The sequence below is a fragment of the Eretmochelys imbricata genome, chromosome 2 (genome assembly GCF_965152235.1).
Source record: "Eretmochelys imbricata isolate rEreImb1 chromosome 2, rEreImb1.hap1, whole genome shotgun sequence".
In the NCBI taxonomy this organism is placed as follows: domain Eukaryota; kingdom Metazoa; phylum Chordata; order Testudines; family Cheloniidae; genus Eretmochelys; species Eretmochelys imbricata.
In genome coordinates, this window is record NC_135573.1 from 219361563 (window position 1) to 219377412 (window position 15850).

At 41.2% G+C, this 15850-nt stretch overlaps 1 protein-coding gene across 6 annotated transcripts in view; it reads right to left on the minus strand.

The window, feature by feature from the left end:
• Positions 1-6081: 6081 nt before the first annotated feature.
• GLCCI1 (glucocorticoid induced 1) overlaps positions 6082-15850 on the minus strand; it is a 106595-nt gene continuing 96826 nt past the window's right edge. For 3 of the 6 annotated variants that reach the window (XM_077808049.1, XM_077808050.1, XM_077808048.1), the window contains 2 exons: positions 10110-10230; positions 6082-8985 (listed from right to left, as the gene is read on the minus strand). In XM_077808049.1, the coding sequence (XP_077664175.1) occupies positions 8637-8985; positions 10110-10230 (470 nt within the window). In that variant the 3' untranslated portion in view covers positions 6082-8636. Of the gene's footprint in view, positions 9534-10109; positions 10231-15850 lie in introns of all 6 variants that reach the window. The other 3 variants (XM_077808053.1, XM_077808052.1, XM_077808051.1) reach the window with 2 other exon arrangements.

Consider the following 15850-nt stretch of genomic DNA (forward strand, 5'->3'; position numbering starts at 1 on the left):
AAGCTCAGGCTCCCCCAAAGCACAGGACCTGGGGTGACCGCCCCAAACCGTCCAATGGAGGAGCAGGTGGCTCGGGGGGGGGGGGAAGCTAGGGTGCAGCAGGCTTGGGGGAGGAAGTGGGTGCAGAGCTGGGGATTGAGCAGTGAGCAACCCCTGGCACACTGGAAAGTTGGGGGTCTGTAGCTCCAGCCCCAGAGTTGGTGCCTATACAAGGAGCCGCATATTAACCTCTGAAGAGCCCTAGGTTGGCCACCCACTACTTTAACATGACTGGGGCATGTCACAGCTCTGCAGTACTAGTTCATGCTCGCTGCAGCCTCAAGGAGAGGATGCTGCTCACAGTACCGTCATGTCACGTTTTTGAGGTGTTTATTTTCCCCCTCCCCCACAGCTATACTCTTAAGGCTACAGCCACACAGGTACATGAATGCCTAAGTCAGTCTAACATTTTGGGACCACTGACCTTCTCAAACCCACTGCTCAGCTGCTATCTAACCCTGTAGATGCCTAGATGTCTGTCTGCCTGTAGAAATACGCAAAGCCAGCTTAAGTAAGTCCTGATGCCACCCTTCAGTTAATAAGCTCCTAAGTGCCCAAGTACAAGCCAGAGACACCTCCCCAACCCTCAAATTGGTGTTTCCCCAGCCCCTCTCCACTGGGGCCCAAGCCTCAAGATGAATTCTGAGCACACGTATGGGTAATGGTTGGGTCAGTAAAGTAGGCTACATGAATTTCAGGTTTGCATCCCTACTGATTTGAAATAGGAACTTGAACCCAGCTCTCCCATCTGTTTAGGCCACTCAGCTGTGAAACCTCTCCTGCAGTTAGGTAATCCGGTCCATCCTTGATTGTGATGGCCTACAGAAGGACTACCGCCCCCCCCATTGTAGACGATAGCCCTATGGTTAGCGTACTCAACTGGCAGGTGGGAGACCCGGTTCAAATGGCTGCTTTGCCTGATTTGGAGCAGGGACTGGACCTCCAGGGGCCAGACTGCTTGCTCCTGACCCTTATGCATGTTCCAAGCAGGCCTAATAGCTCAGATATGGCTAGGGAGATAGGTATGCCTCTTTTGAGAATCCTGCCACAGCTTGGGCAGCAGCAAGGTGTAGGGCAACAGCGTCTACAGAACTGAGCAGTGGTTTTTGTAAATGTCAGTTGCGCCTAACGAGGCAGTTTGGTGTCTCAGTCCCTTTGAAAAATCAGACCTAAAGGGCAAGATTTACAGAGTACTTTGCATTTTTATAACATGTTATCAGCAAAGCACTTAATCAGTAGCAGTTGTGAACACAGCACTTGCAAATCTGTCCCCAGCCTCTCACATTGGGCACCTAGAAACTGAGGAACAATTAGTGACAATCTGTGAAAATTTTGGTTTAAAGCCTCATATCCCATAGGAATTCTGGACTAGCCCTACAACAGGACTTAGGCACTTAAGTTCAACATTTATGTGCACTGAGCTCCTTAACATTTGCTCAGCTGCTCCCTAACCCCATAGGCACCTAAAGTTGCTTGATGCCTAAGTTTCCACTGCTCCAGTCCCCAAGGCATCTAAATACCTGTCAGTGGTATGGGCCCCGCTGTCTCAGTCTAGGTATCCTGGCAGCTCTTTCACATCTAAGCCCCAGCAGGCTCTTCAAACTAGGTGTTATCCTGCCACTCATTTCTTTGAGGTCTGAGGTCATAGACCTCACACTACACACACCTAAACCCACAGCAAACAGGCAGAGTAATTGGAACTCTTACCGCATGTGGTTGACTCCAGTTCAGTTCCTCCATCTGCATGATGCAGAGCAGGAATTTGAACTTAGGGTCACCTTGAGGTGAGTATCCTGACCCCTGGGATACAGCATAGTCTGGGCTGAGTTTCTCCCATTGAAACTGTTTCACAGTGTACAGAGAGAAGATGGCTTGAAGCTCAGTGACTAGATTGCTGACCTTGGGGAGAGAGGCAAATTGGCTGCTTGCCCAAAACTGATAGAGGAGGGGCTGATTGGTTGAGATTGAAACCAGAAAACCACCTATTTGATTTGTGACCCTTTCTGAAGGAGTCCTGCTGGCTAGTAGGATAATTTGACCTAAAAAACCTGAGGGCAATCCTACTGCTGCTGCCACACCAAGTGATGCCTTTTTACTACCAGGGTAAAAACTCCCAATGAATGTAACATCATAGCTCAAGAGTCTTAAAACAAATGCAGCATCTCATCAGTTTTCTCTGAGAACAAGAATTGGCCACCCAACTGTCTGCTGCGCCTCAGGGGTTATAGCAGAGTTCTGCAACTAGGAAGCCCTCCACAGAGATACAGCTGAGGCCATAACTCTAGAGAAGTGGTCCCCAAACTTTTCAGGGTCGTGCCCCTTCTTACCCCTATTTGTGCCCCCACCCCCACCCCAGGAGCTGGGCTGCAGGGGCATGGACAGAGATCTGGGGGCTGCAGCTAGGAGCAGAGCCCCGAGGCTAGGTGTAGGGCCAGGAGCCGTGGCAGAGCAGAGCTTGGAGTGGAGCAGGGCAGGGCGGTGCTTCCTCCTCCTGTGGGGGCTGGCCTGGACTCCACCACACACCCCCAACCGTTCCTAGGGGCATGCCCCATAGTTTGGGGACCCTCTGCTCTAGAGGAAGCATCAGCCATGTTAAATGCTGACTCTAGAGATGTTTCAGGTGGCCCTCCACAATGAAAGAAACTCCTCCCTGGAGGAGCCTGGCAATTTATCTGTAAATTTTGCCTTTGCTTCCCACTTTAGAAAGTGATACTTTTATCAAACTATCTGCCAAATGGCAACACAGTTGTAAGGATGAGGTAGAATACATTTTCCTGCCAAACAAGTCCAATCTTTCAGAGTATTTGTCCTTTGGTGTCAATTTATATCACCCCCTTCTTTACCTCTCATTAGCTGTCCTTATGACAGGAGGTGTTGGAGGCAAGTAGAAGCAAGCATAGGCATATAGTCTCTCTTATCTGGGTGTTTTGCTGTGAGTGGTAAGGATGCAAGGGTGTTCCATAAAGTCTTTGCTGGTTCCAAGATTGCTTCATTTATGTGGAGGATCCACTTTATCCAGAGCTTTGGACTTGGGAATATCCAGCAACTTGTGGCTGTTCTCCTGAACAAACTCAGCCTGAATACCCAAGGCTGAAGCCAGGCATGTCAGGAAGCACTAATATGATTTAAAATCCTCTGCTACGGGGAGAAAGAACATGGCACTACAGAGTCATCTGTTGATGAATAAGAGGAAGCGAGCCAAGCCAATGGAACCTACTGTGGCACTTGTAGCAACGGCTCAAGCTGAACCATCTATGGCTGCAGTGATGGAGGCTGCGTGTGGAATAGGTGACCTTGCTCTAGACTGTGTTGCGGAGCAAGACCTTGCAGACTCTGGAACAACCCAGGGATTCCATGAGGCTGCTCTGGTAGGGGTACAGCACTGGTGGCCAGCAGGCACTGGGCCAAGGACCCCTATCACTACTACAGGATATCAGGAAGGCCCAAGAGAGGAGGAAGACATCTCCAAGCCCAATCCTGAAGAACCTTCCAAGTAGTGCTCAGGCAACAGAGGAGCCACTGTGGCAGGCCAACCAACATCCAGCCTCATCTAAAGTCCAGCACGGTGGATACATCAGAACTGACAAACTTAAAGCATTTGGTGCTTTAAGCATTGATAGGATGCTTGCAATTGCACTTGGTACGGGAGCAGACATGGTCACTGAAGTAGAAGCCAGCACCATTCCCATAGAAACAATATGCATCAGTCTCATCATCAGCACCAAAGTCCTTTCCTGAACTGATAACCTGCTTTGCACTGAAAAGGCGGACAACCTCAATTCTGTACCCCAAACTAGAAGAGGTGCTGACACTAACAGGTCCGTATCCATTCCAGATGGTGCCCAGGGCACCGATGAAGCCACCACAGCTGAATGCTTTTGAATCAAAGGAGAGTCATAACTGACAAGTCCAAAGCTGCCCGATACACCACAAGCTTAGAAACAGTCTGTGACAATACTGATGGTGCCAATAGTGGACTCAACAGATGCTCCACAGGCAGTATTGGAGTCAATGATAGAGTCCACCTGCTCTTGCCTCGTGGTATCAGACAGCAGGTAGATTGCCCTGCTCTTTCTCGTGTACTGGATGAATCATGGTGCTGGTCTGCACTCCTCTTAGAAGGTGAAGTGGAATCTCTCCTAGCACTGGAATGGGTCAGTCCGTTTTATGAGATCTCTTTCCAGGAGGACCAAAGGAAGGAGAAAAGTCTTTTCTTCCTTGGGAAAGAATCTGAATCTGGCCGAACAACAGTCTGTGCTATTGAGATGCCCTCTGGGAGGCCTAATGATGTCTGGAGGTCCCCACTGCCGAAGTAGGCCTCATGGACTGCTCAAAGAGGTACTGTTTCAAATGTAAGCTGAACAATTTGCAGATGGAGGCTATTTGTTTATGTGCCCTTCTCCCAGGCACATGTGGGATGATTATGGGGAACAGCCACCCCCCCCCCCGCCCCGCCCCCCCATATGATGGAAAATGTTTAAACCCTGGTGATGTCATCACCCAGGATACCTATCTAAACTATATACAACAAAAGCCGAGTCAGACTGCGATGCTTTACCTTGTGCTATTTTACCACACAAAACATTTGAACACTAGCCATGGACAGTAAGAAGGAACTGAAGTGGGTCGAGGCAGTGCTGCTTTTAAATAGCCAGGGGAGGAGCTAGAGCCACATGGCACAAGTGCTGCTTCCACAGGTACTGCTAAAACAAAGTTCTCCTGTTTCGGTCATTGGGTGCACACACAGCCGAGTGGAATACACAACTGGAACTACTCAAAGTCATCCTCTTCCTCCTCGCAAGGCCCATTCCCTATCCACCTACACACGGGTTTTTTTGTGCAAAAAATGGCTTAGGCTCCTCTCCCCAGCATTTCCTCATGGCTATCTTAGGTGGCAACTCACTCAGTATGGTCGCTTGTATGGATGCCATTTTTAGGTAGCTAAATCTCCCTCTACTTTGTGTAAGCAGCCTAAGCAGCCAGCTGGGGGCTGGGGACTCCACTGGGTTACAATATCCAAGAGCCTGGTTGCTGGGCACAACTAGGTTTGAATCTGCACTCTTCTTGATTTGCAACAGGGACTATCAGCAAACAGAAAGGAGTTAGGAAGCTACATTACTTAGGGAAAGTCTCATTTGGGGGTTCCAGAGTTCTGCATCAGAAGCTTTTTGGCTGTACAGATCTGCTCTTAAGCAGCTGCTGTAGAAACAGATGTGTCTGATCCAAATGCAGTATTGAAGCTCTTGCAGATATAGATGTTCCATAGTAGCATGGGATTTTTTTTGTATTTCTACACCTTCAGCCATTATGAATTTCAATTAACATACTTAGCACATGGTTGAGGATTTTAAAACTTTTCAAGTTGAAAAATCTAATTTACCACTTAATGAGAAAGTATTTTTAATTAAATATTCATTTAGTTCTCCAGTTGTTAATTTCTCAAAATGATTTGCTATTTTCTTATTCCTATGGCAGTTTAGTAAACAGTGAACTTTTGAGGATTTGTGCTTATATACTCAAGTTGTTGTATATGGAAAGAGTTCTTTTTCAAATAAAAAAATGACGCCAACAAAATGGCATGAAACCAAGATTATCCAGTTGCTGGTGGCTTTATATCAGTAAGTTTATAGCACATCCCTTTTTAAAGGCTCTTCTTGTCCTATGAAACATCTAAATAGCTTTCATAAATATGAATAGATAAGTCTGAACATTGTGCATTTTGTAAACTTGGCAGTGGATAAGCAGGGTGTTTCTAATACTATTTAACTGATTTTTAAAAAAATATTTCACTACAATTTGCAGAAATTAACTAGTATTTTTAGTTGCTTTGTAAATGTGGAGCAAAACCAATATGTATGAGATTACTTCCGTGTCAATTAGAACCATAACAGGTTGAAACACCAGTGGTAGAGATAGGCTACTCCCTCAGTGTGGATGATTTTTATTATAGAAATACTTGGAATAATACTAAATAACTTAATTCTATAGTGTTTCACATATCGTTTCCAAGCCAAATACATGAACCACTACTATTGTGTCCTTAAATTTTTTTACTAATAACTTTATTTAAATAAGACACAGGAACTTCTATACTGAAAAAAAATACAAAACAAAAGCCACACATTTCCTTGTGCAAAGCAATATTGTGTGATAACTCGAATACTGTTCAGCACAGTGGCTAGAAATAACAGTACAGCTATGTACAAAACTTTAAACAATATTTGACAAATTTCTACAGCTGGATGTAGAATACATTTGAGATCAACAACTGCTGGGAAATTTACATGGCAAAGCATTAACTTTAACACATTTGGCTCAAAACCTTCAAATACGCTAAGAACAAATGTGCAACACAATTAATATTTAGTTTCTCATGGAAAATTAAATGAGCATGTAATGTCACTGTAAATATAGTACATCAGAGTTCATCATGGATCTAAAAATCACTTTTTAAAAAATCTTTCTGGAATCCTAACACCAACAACTGAAACTACAGATTCATATTTGGACACAACCAGCGCATAGAAAGGTCACCATATTGCAATGTTAATCTAAGATGTAAAACATTAGAACAAATTTGCACTTACATCACAGAACAGGTTATTTTTTTCCCTTTAACTTCAATCTACAAAATATATAGTGTTTTCACCAAGGCCTGAGATTAGTAAGGTTCAAGATGGCTGTTGCTGTGTGAGGGTTTCAAAAAGGTTCTTCATGCAAAAATGGTAAAAATAAACAGACCTCCCCCCTTACACTCTCTTTGCAGCTCCATCCTACAGTCAGAACACTGACTGTTTTACAGGCTGCAGGTTTACACCTTGTAACACAACACTAAAAAAAACGTTCAGAAGGGAACTGGGCTTCTTTCTCTCAAAAGAATACACAAGTGCAGGATATTTTTTTCCAATTTTGTCAGTAGTTATTGGTGGTGCTATCTTAGTCTTTCCCCACAATTCCTCATCAAAAGAAAAAAAAAAAAAAGCAATGGCATGAATTTAAATGCTGCAGTAGCTGCAGGTGGCTACTCTCCAATTCCTGGGAAAAGGTAAACCACATTCTCTTCGGAGCAGACAACATAAACCTAATTCCACTGAGCTAAAACCAATGGAGCAAGAACATCAAGTTTATTCTGCCTCTGGGCTCCTCTTTGTATCACAGGAAATTATCTTTGAAAGCAATGCTTTTGCAGTTCCAGCACAGTAAGAATATTAGGAAACAGTTCTTGCTATGTACTGTTTTTGAGAAGGTGACCCACCTGCAAGCCCAAAACTATTTTACTAGGGTTTCTTACCCACATTTTAACTGCAAAAACTTTATACAGTAGTAATTTAAGTAAATTAGGGTACTGTGAGAAGCTCTGATTAGGCAAACTATTGCTTCTCTCCTTTAAAACATCCACTTGCTCTTTTTGGATTTTAGTCCAAAAGCAGAATTATTCACTATGCAAACAGAATGCTGCTCGTGTTGCTTGATAAAATCTGAGAAACCTAATTTCCAACCAGCAAATGAATGAACATTTCCAAAAGAGAAACTAAACATTAATTCGACTCTTAGACGGTAACAGTAGCTTAACTGCCTTAACATCCTTAACTGCCAACATAAACATGAGAGGAAATCCCCACCAACCCTTGTGAAATCTGAATGAATTTTCTGAAATTAAACAAAAACATTCTTGTCTTTTAAAATTGTTTCACACAAAACGTGGAATGTTTCTTATGTACAGCCTAGTACTGAACACTTTATTTGCAACAGCATAACAGTCATTAACTGAGCAACACCTGAAACCTTTAAATGCCACATTTTACATATACTGAAATGACAGTAAATGCAACAGTTGTTTTACTTGTAACCACATGACAAAGTGATGTTGTACATCACCGGTTTGCTGGTTCTCCTCATGTTCACCCATGTCCAGGGTCATCATTCTCCTGGATTTGAATGCACTTATTCCAAGAAAGTGGAATGTAATGAGGAAATATTAATGCATAAAATAAGGAAAGGCAAAAGAGTGATGTTCCCTCTTTAGCTTTTTAGCTGTAAAATATTTATATCCCAATATGATATACATTCCAAGTTACCTGAGTTTAGACTTCGAGAGAAGTACCTGAAGCTAGGCCATAGGGCGGGCACTGTGCAACTGTTGTGGCCATTTTTTTTTTTTTGCATTGTATGTATTACAGAAGTTAGAAACATAAACACCTGGATCAATTGTAAACATAATCCTGAAGTACAGTATTTTCCATAGGACACAACACAGCAAGACATTTTCTATTCAGACAGGCAACTTTTTTGATACAGAGCTTATTTATACTGTAGAATTTGAAACAGAACACAGGACACAGTACTAATCTGGTCATACTATGAAATGCATAGTCTCCACTTAAATGCTTAATGATACACGTTTTTTGCAAGCATTACTGCTTTTTCACAAAAAAATGCTGAATATGAGTTCTGTCCCTGCCAAGAACAGTGTTGAGATATTTTTAAGATGCTGATAAGTATTTTGTTTTGTTCTGAAAAGGTTGCCACTCCATGCAGATGTATTAGTATAGACTCCCCAGTCCTTGTTTCAGGTCAGAGGCCTGCTCCACCTTGGTCTAGATTATCACATAGCTCTGAGGAGAGGAGAGTTCTTCAATCTGAAGTTCCTGCAAAAGCGGCTGTTGCTGTTGGGATGGCTGTTGTTCTGAGACCTCTGTAGAGTCCATTGTGCTGGTGTCATCTGACAGAGATGAGAAGGAGACCCGAGATGAAAGTTGCTCAACAGTCAGAGTGCTCAAAGCTGTGCTTTGACCAGAGTTTGGAGAGTTCTTGAGAGTCAGGTCAGAAGCAGGTAGTAGGGGACCCAGAAGTTTTACAGGACAGAAAGCTGATCCGGTTGGGATGAAATTAACTTTGTTTTTGTCAGGGCATGAAAAGAGCGGGGCTGAGACAGGCTGACGAGACCTACAACGAGACAAATTATTATACACCTGACAAACTGAAAAAGTTTACTATGTGAATAGATTTTGTAGTTCTACAAATTGCTAATACGTGAATGACAAGGAATGGAGTTAATTGGACATAAAGGGGCAAACATCTTCCATATTGATAGTCAGTTGACTGTTTGATCCACAGCATTAAAATAGTATTTATAACAAAAGTGACTGGATACCATTGGACAACATGCAGTTTTCAGCAATAAAATCTACAGTATGTATGCACATGGAAAAATATGATAGTTTATAATGATGAACTTAGACATTTTAGTTTGACAAAACTATTGAAACAGCAGCATATATTTAGGAGTATTAAATCCCTTTTTGGAGAAACTCCGTAAGTTAAAATTCTCCTTTCCTCATCTTCATATATTGGTTTGGAGCCTTCCTCCAGAATCCAACACCACAGCTCCTTAGCCAGCAGGGAATGCTACTAGAGCAGAACATGCCCTCCTGGCTCCTTCCATCCACAGGAGCTATGTATGCAACCAACAGCATAGCCACAGTAGTGCTGGTCTACGGAAAAAAAGATGAAGGCCAAGAGTTTAAATTCTGGTCTCTTGCACAATAGCACACAGAGGTACCTCAAAATTACTAGGCAAACCCTCTATCGTAACTTTGCTACGTCTGTATTTACTTTATACACATTCCCTTTCATTGTGTGTATATATGTGTATGTTTTACATATGTCAAAATATAGCTCAATATGGACTGACAAAAACTGCCTGCTCCCAGCGTTTTCTTTTAAGCCATGAACATTTTATAAAATGAACCCAAACTGACAGCGTTATAAAGAAAAGGGATTTATAAATGCTGGACATAATTTTAAAACAATAAGTATTTCATGTTTTCTTTGCTTCGCTTTTCTTGTTTGCATTTTATAAACACATTAAAAAGTTCAAGCATAAAATACTCCATTCACCTTCAAGCCAACATGAACACTTGAACTTTTTGCCTGTTCAAACCCTCTAAGAACAGTTTGCTCCTGCAAAACTCATCAGCTGGAGTAGTTTATTCATCTGCAATTGAATAGGTTCAGTAAAAAGGTTTACTGCTTTGCAGATACCAGCTGATATAAAAGGCATTACTTACGACATTTCCTCAAAGACCTTCACTCGCTCACATCCCTCTGGGGGCTCTCGTTTGAACATGTAGCTGTTGTTTGGTTTGGGAGATGAGGCATACTTGGGCAACGGTGAGCTACTCCCACTGTCTGAAAATTTAAAGCAGTTATATTACTAGTGATTGAGAGTGCTTTCATTAAATTTGATTTCCAAACAAGCTGTCTTTTTCACAATTTAGCCTCTAATGCCAGTTCGCCTCTACCACAATGTTTCCTTTATTGCAGACTATTTCTAACACCCTTGTATCGCATATTTCTTCTGAATAAAAGATTCAGTGCAGCAGTAATCTACCATACAACAGCACATAATAGGAGGATATTTTTATCCAGAACACTGCAGATTGAATAAAGCAGACCTGTAATCCTGGAAACAAATAAGTTCTTTATTATGTATTTCGAAAAATGTAAATGAACAGGATAATATGTATAGCACATGCCGAAGAATTACAGTGGTTATGATAATGTGGAGTTCTGTATGCCTTCTCATTGCATAAACATGGTAATTGAAAATGAATATATACAGCATATACGTTATTAAAAACCTATAGTCCTTAGCAGAAACGTTGCCCTCAATAGCCTCCTGAGTAGCACAGGAGTTAAAGAAAATGAAACAGGTTTGTAATACTGATTCCTCCCTCCAACCTCGCCTGCATAAAAGCTAAATTATGCAGCCAGATTAAGGACCTATAATGAAGTAAAACTTTTAACATTCTTTGTATTCTTCCTTCTAAGCACCAACTGTCTGATATGGGTGTTTTCTGAACCTCTTATTTTCTTCACAGTTTTACTGTTCCTGTTATAAAAGTGAACAGTAGAACCATATAGAGCTGATATACCTGAGATACTGAGCAGGTTTTTCTGTCTCTCTGATCTGTCAGAAAGTAAAGACTCATATTGAAATAGTCTGATAGGTGCAACAGGATGATGTTTAATATTCGGAGGGAACTCAAAGGGTTCATGTTGTCCGATTAAAAAGAAAATTACCTATTTTTCTCATCTTGGCTAACAACATTTAGTGCAGGGGTTCTCAAACTGGGGGTCGGGACCCCTCGGGGGGGGTGTGTGTGTGAAGTCACGAGCTGTTAGCCTCCACCCCAAACCCTGCTTTGCCTCGAGCATTTAGAATGGTGTTAAATATATTAAAAAGTGTTTTTAACTCATAAGGGGGGGGTCGCACTCAGAGGCTTGCTATGTGAAAGGGGTCACCAGTACAAAAGTTTGAGAACCACTGATTTAGCGTAAGAAGTTTTTATGTCACTGAGAAATTAAAATGTTTTAAATATGAATATGTGAATATATTTCCCACTGGAATTTGAGGAATTTCTTGGGGTGACATCCACCCTGCTGTTAAGTAGTCTTTGTGATACTGGTAGAGTGGGAGGCAGAGCTAACATTCCCTATCCCGGTTCATCCTGAAAATGGAACCTTGTGGTTAAAGAGACAATGTCAACTTGAAATTTAATCAGTTTCAAAGCAGGTTGGGATTCAGTTAAGGATGGGATTCAAAAGTGATTAGGAGACTCCCCTGGGAGGTGAGAGATTCAAGATCAAGTCCCTGCTACAGATAAGGAAGAATGTAAGTCTCTGATGTCTTGGCTGAGTGGCCTAACCACTGGACTAAAGGCTATAAGGGGGCCCGGGCCCCACCACAACCAATTTTGAAGACAAAACATTAACCTGGCTTTGGCACTGAACTCCAGGAGAGGGTTCATGGCTGTGAATCCCAAGTGGAAAAAGATGCTTTCCTCTGGCCCAGAGATAGGCACCTAACCCCCTGGGAGGGGAAGAGCGTACGCCAGACCCTTCTCTTCAGCAGTTCCCACTGGCTTGTTTAGGCAGCTCCCCACTCAGCACACTGGCCTTTGTAATTCCCCTTTTATGGCATCTTTTTCTCCTCACACATTGTACAGACAGCCTGGGCACCTACCTCAAGGTTTTGAATTTCGATAGGCTAAAGGGCACCGAAATCCTCCTTGCGAATCCCATCCTAAGAGTAATTTCCATTTCTGTACCTGAGCTCCCCAGACAATTTCTGTGGGTTCACATACACATTTTCCTATTTTTGAATGTTTTATTTTCCCCTATTGTATGAAAGGCCAGCAGAAACACCAAGGAAAAATCTACTAACTGAGGCCACAATCTTGCACTGTGATCCACTAGCACAGACTCCCCATATCCCATGCAGAGACTCAGTGAATCCATTTTAAGTCCACTTTGAGAACCCACAAAAGAGTCTGCAAAAGTTCCGATATAATCATTGCTCATAAATATAAGATACCGAATTTAAATGTTAGGTGTTTTGATAAATCACTATTTCATTTTTAAGGGACACTACCAACTTAGCCACACTTCCTTTGAACAGTACTGCAACTGATTTGAGGACTTTTTTTCCCCTCCAGTTTGTTTACTTTCTTAACAGTACTTCTGCACAGCCTGTTTCACTGTTTCTCCCTCATCAGTCAGAATGGACCTCTTAGTTACAGGATATTAGGTGTTACCTGTAACAAGACAAGTAACAAGCTTCCAAACAGCAGTATGATTTGTCAAGTTGACAGCGTCAAGATCCTTTTAGAATCTATCCAATACTTTGCTAACATGGCTGACCCCATATATAAAGGTCATATGTTGAACTCAGAACAGGAAGAGTAGACTGAAATGTGGGTGATCGAATATAATCCCGTGTTCATTTCTCTAGCATTTAAAATTGAAGATCCAGGTTTCCACCTAAAATCTGTTTGGAAATGAGACTATTACTGTTTACTGCACACCAATCAATGGAAAACTGTAGACATAACCCTAACAGAGATAACAGCTGAATTCAGAATTTTGTCAATTTTAAGAAGATCTACAATCCTGTTTAGCCAGCTCATCCACTGATCAAGTTTTTAGCATGTTTGGATTTGTTTGCTTGAAACTGTTATAGGACAAAGTAAGTAAGTAAGTAGATATTAATATACTTTTACCAATTTAAGGGCAGATACAAAGTAGAGGGATGATTCACAAGCTAATGGGTGTGTGTGGGGGGGGAATGGGGGGGTGTATGTGTGTTACTTACAGAATAGCAAGCCTTTCATTTTGGACAGAATATGTGATTTTGACGTCTGAAGAATACATTTGCTTATGAAGTGAATCACACAGTATATGCTTTGTGCTTCATTTCATAAAACCTTAAAAGGTTTCTTTTCAGGGCTGTGGAAACAAAAATCACAAGCCTGTAATTATACCATTATTTAAAGCAGGAAGGACAGTCTTTACAGTTTCTTAAACTGGTCTTCAGTAGTTCCAGAATCTCATATGGTAAAGTTTTTACTGAAGTAGTAGTAAGTTCAGAAACATCAACTGTAATTCTAATATTAAAAAAATAAGTAATGTGTATTTTAATAATCCTGCAAATATTTCTTCCCAAACTCCATCCCTTTGGGAGGCAGGGATGCATGCTTTCCTTCAAAGAAGTCATTATTTTATCTCCATTCACCAGCTAATGGGGTGTACTCTACAAGCATACATCAACAAAACAAGCATACTGTACCTCTGTATCGGATCTTAACCAGCTCAAGGTTCCAGATTCCTAATGTCACTTCTTAGCTACTCTGAATGGCTGCTCTGCCTTTGTATCATCAAGCATGTGTAACACTGATAACTTTTTGAAATTTCTAAAATGTTTAACCACCACTAAATAGCTTGCATGGTGGTTGATAAAGTTTCAATCATATTTCCCCTCCATTTTTCACATGACTGTTAGTTGTCAACACTGATTTTGCTGCTGCAAAATATGGTTTAGATGTATTTTTGTTTCTTTCCTATGTTTTGAGTCACATACGCTTAGTTTATTGACACTAGTTTTTAATATTGTCAGTGCTGCAAAGCCAACTATGTCACAAAAGAGCAAGCTCCATTCTGCTCTCCTTGGAACAGTATCAACAACACTGTCAGTTACAATTCCAAAACTAGAAGACTTACTGCTGATGAAGTTACATGAAGAATGGTGAACACTGCTTAATTTTTTGATGTATTGGGCTGAACCTGCAGTGTTGGCAGTTAAAAGCTTACAATTTTAGTAAATGAATGAATCACATTTCGTTAAGGCGGCAGTGATAGAAGATTAATAGGAAACAGTAAGATGTAACATTTAAGTCCAGTTTTTTCAGTATTACTACAATGAAGATTGCCTTGGCAAACAATTTTGTCTGGCAGGAGTTCCAAGTTATACAACTGTAAACTTAAAATTTGGATATTTTGAATGCTGTTTTATGCTTTAGAAAATGTTTGCCAAATTTAGTTAAATTGTATACTATTAAACAATATGATTATTTTCACTAATAACCACACACAGATCACACATGTAACGAAATGTTTTTTAATCTCTAGATATGTTTCAGCAACCGCAATACTGTCCTGTGACAGTACTTACACAAAAGGGACAGATGTAAGAGATAACCTGCAAATTTTGAGTGGCAGATGGACAACAAATGAAAAACAAAAAAAATTAAAAAAAGGGAAAAGAGAAACTCTGCAAATGACCCTCAGGATTCCTCTTTGTTTTGATAGATTAAAAAAGCCTTTCCAATTAAAAAACAAATGGCATTCTCTATTTATACAGAAAAGTGCCTTTCTGCTTCTAGTCTCTCCATGCACTTTATAAAAACTTTACAAACCATGAGCCAGATCCTGCAGTCCTTATTTAGCCAAAACTCCCACTAAAAGAATTAAATGGGAGTTTTGGCCAAGACAGGATTGAAGGATACAGCTCCATATGTAAAGGAGTCCTTTGAACAGCCATCACTGAAGTGCAGCTAATATTGGGACGGAATATACAAACTAAGTAATAATGTACAGAACACTAAAAAGATTTAGCCCAGGAGGTTTATCAGAATACTATAGAAAATGGAAACCTTGGGTGCAGAATATAGAATCCAGGTGGACAGAATATAGTTACTCAAACTGGAATTTAGCCAGGACATTGTCTTTGTGAAAATGCAATGGGACTTTTAGTAAATGCACAGGAGTTCATTTTTATGTTTCACTGAAAAGATGGCACCTCTATCAGCATGTTGCTTGGGGCACCCAGTTTACAGCACCATTCTGCGGCCTACAAGTAGTACTTAAAAGCGAATACTTATCACTAAATCATTCAAGAAAAGGTAATACATTTGAAAGGTATTTTCCCCGATATAAAATATATTTTAAAGCAGGCTGTTTATACATTAGGATTGTTTTTGTCTAATTTACCTCTCCTGCCCCAGGTATAAAATTATCCTGTCCTACTTTCTGCGTACTCATCATTACCTTTTCTTCTCCTCTCTCCATGAGACTAGAATTACCTCAGTATTACTCTTCTCCGAAACTCTTCTCAAGGGGGGTGGGGAATAGCTCAGTGGTTGAGCATTGGCCTGCTAAACCCAGGGTTGTGAGTTCAATCCTTGAGGGGGCCATTTAGGGATCTGGGGCAAAAATTGGGGATTGGTCCTGCTTTGAGCAGGGGGTTGGACTAGATGACCTCTTGAGGTCCCTTCCCTTCCAACCTTGATATTCTATGATTCTAACACAAATGTTGCTAAAATAAATCCTAGAGGAACTGCAGCATATCAAGTATTTAGCAATTTAAGAGTTACTATGCTAGATTGCTAGGCAAGGGACCATTATGGAGGTAATCTACATACAAAAAAAACTTTAACCAACTCTTCGACTGGTTGACTCCCCAATGAGAAAC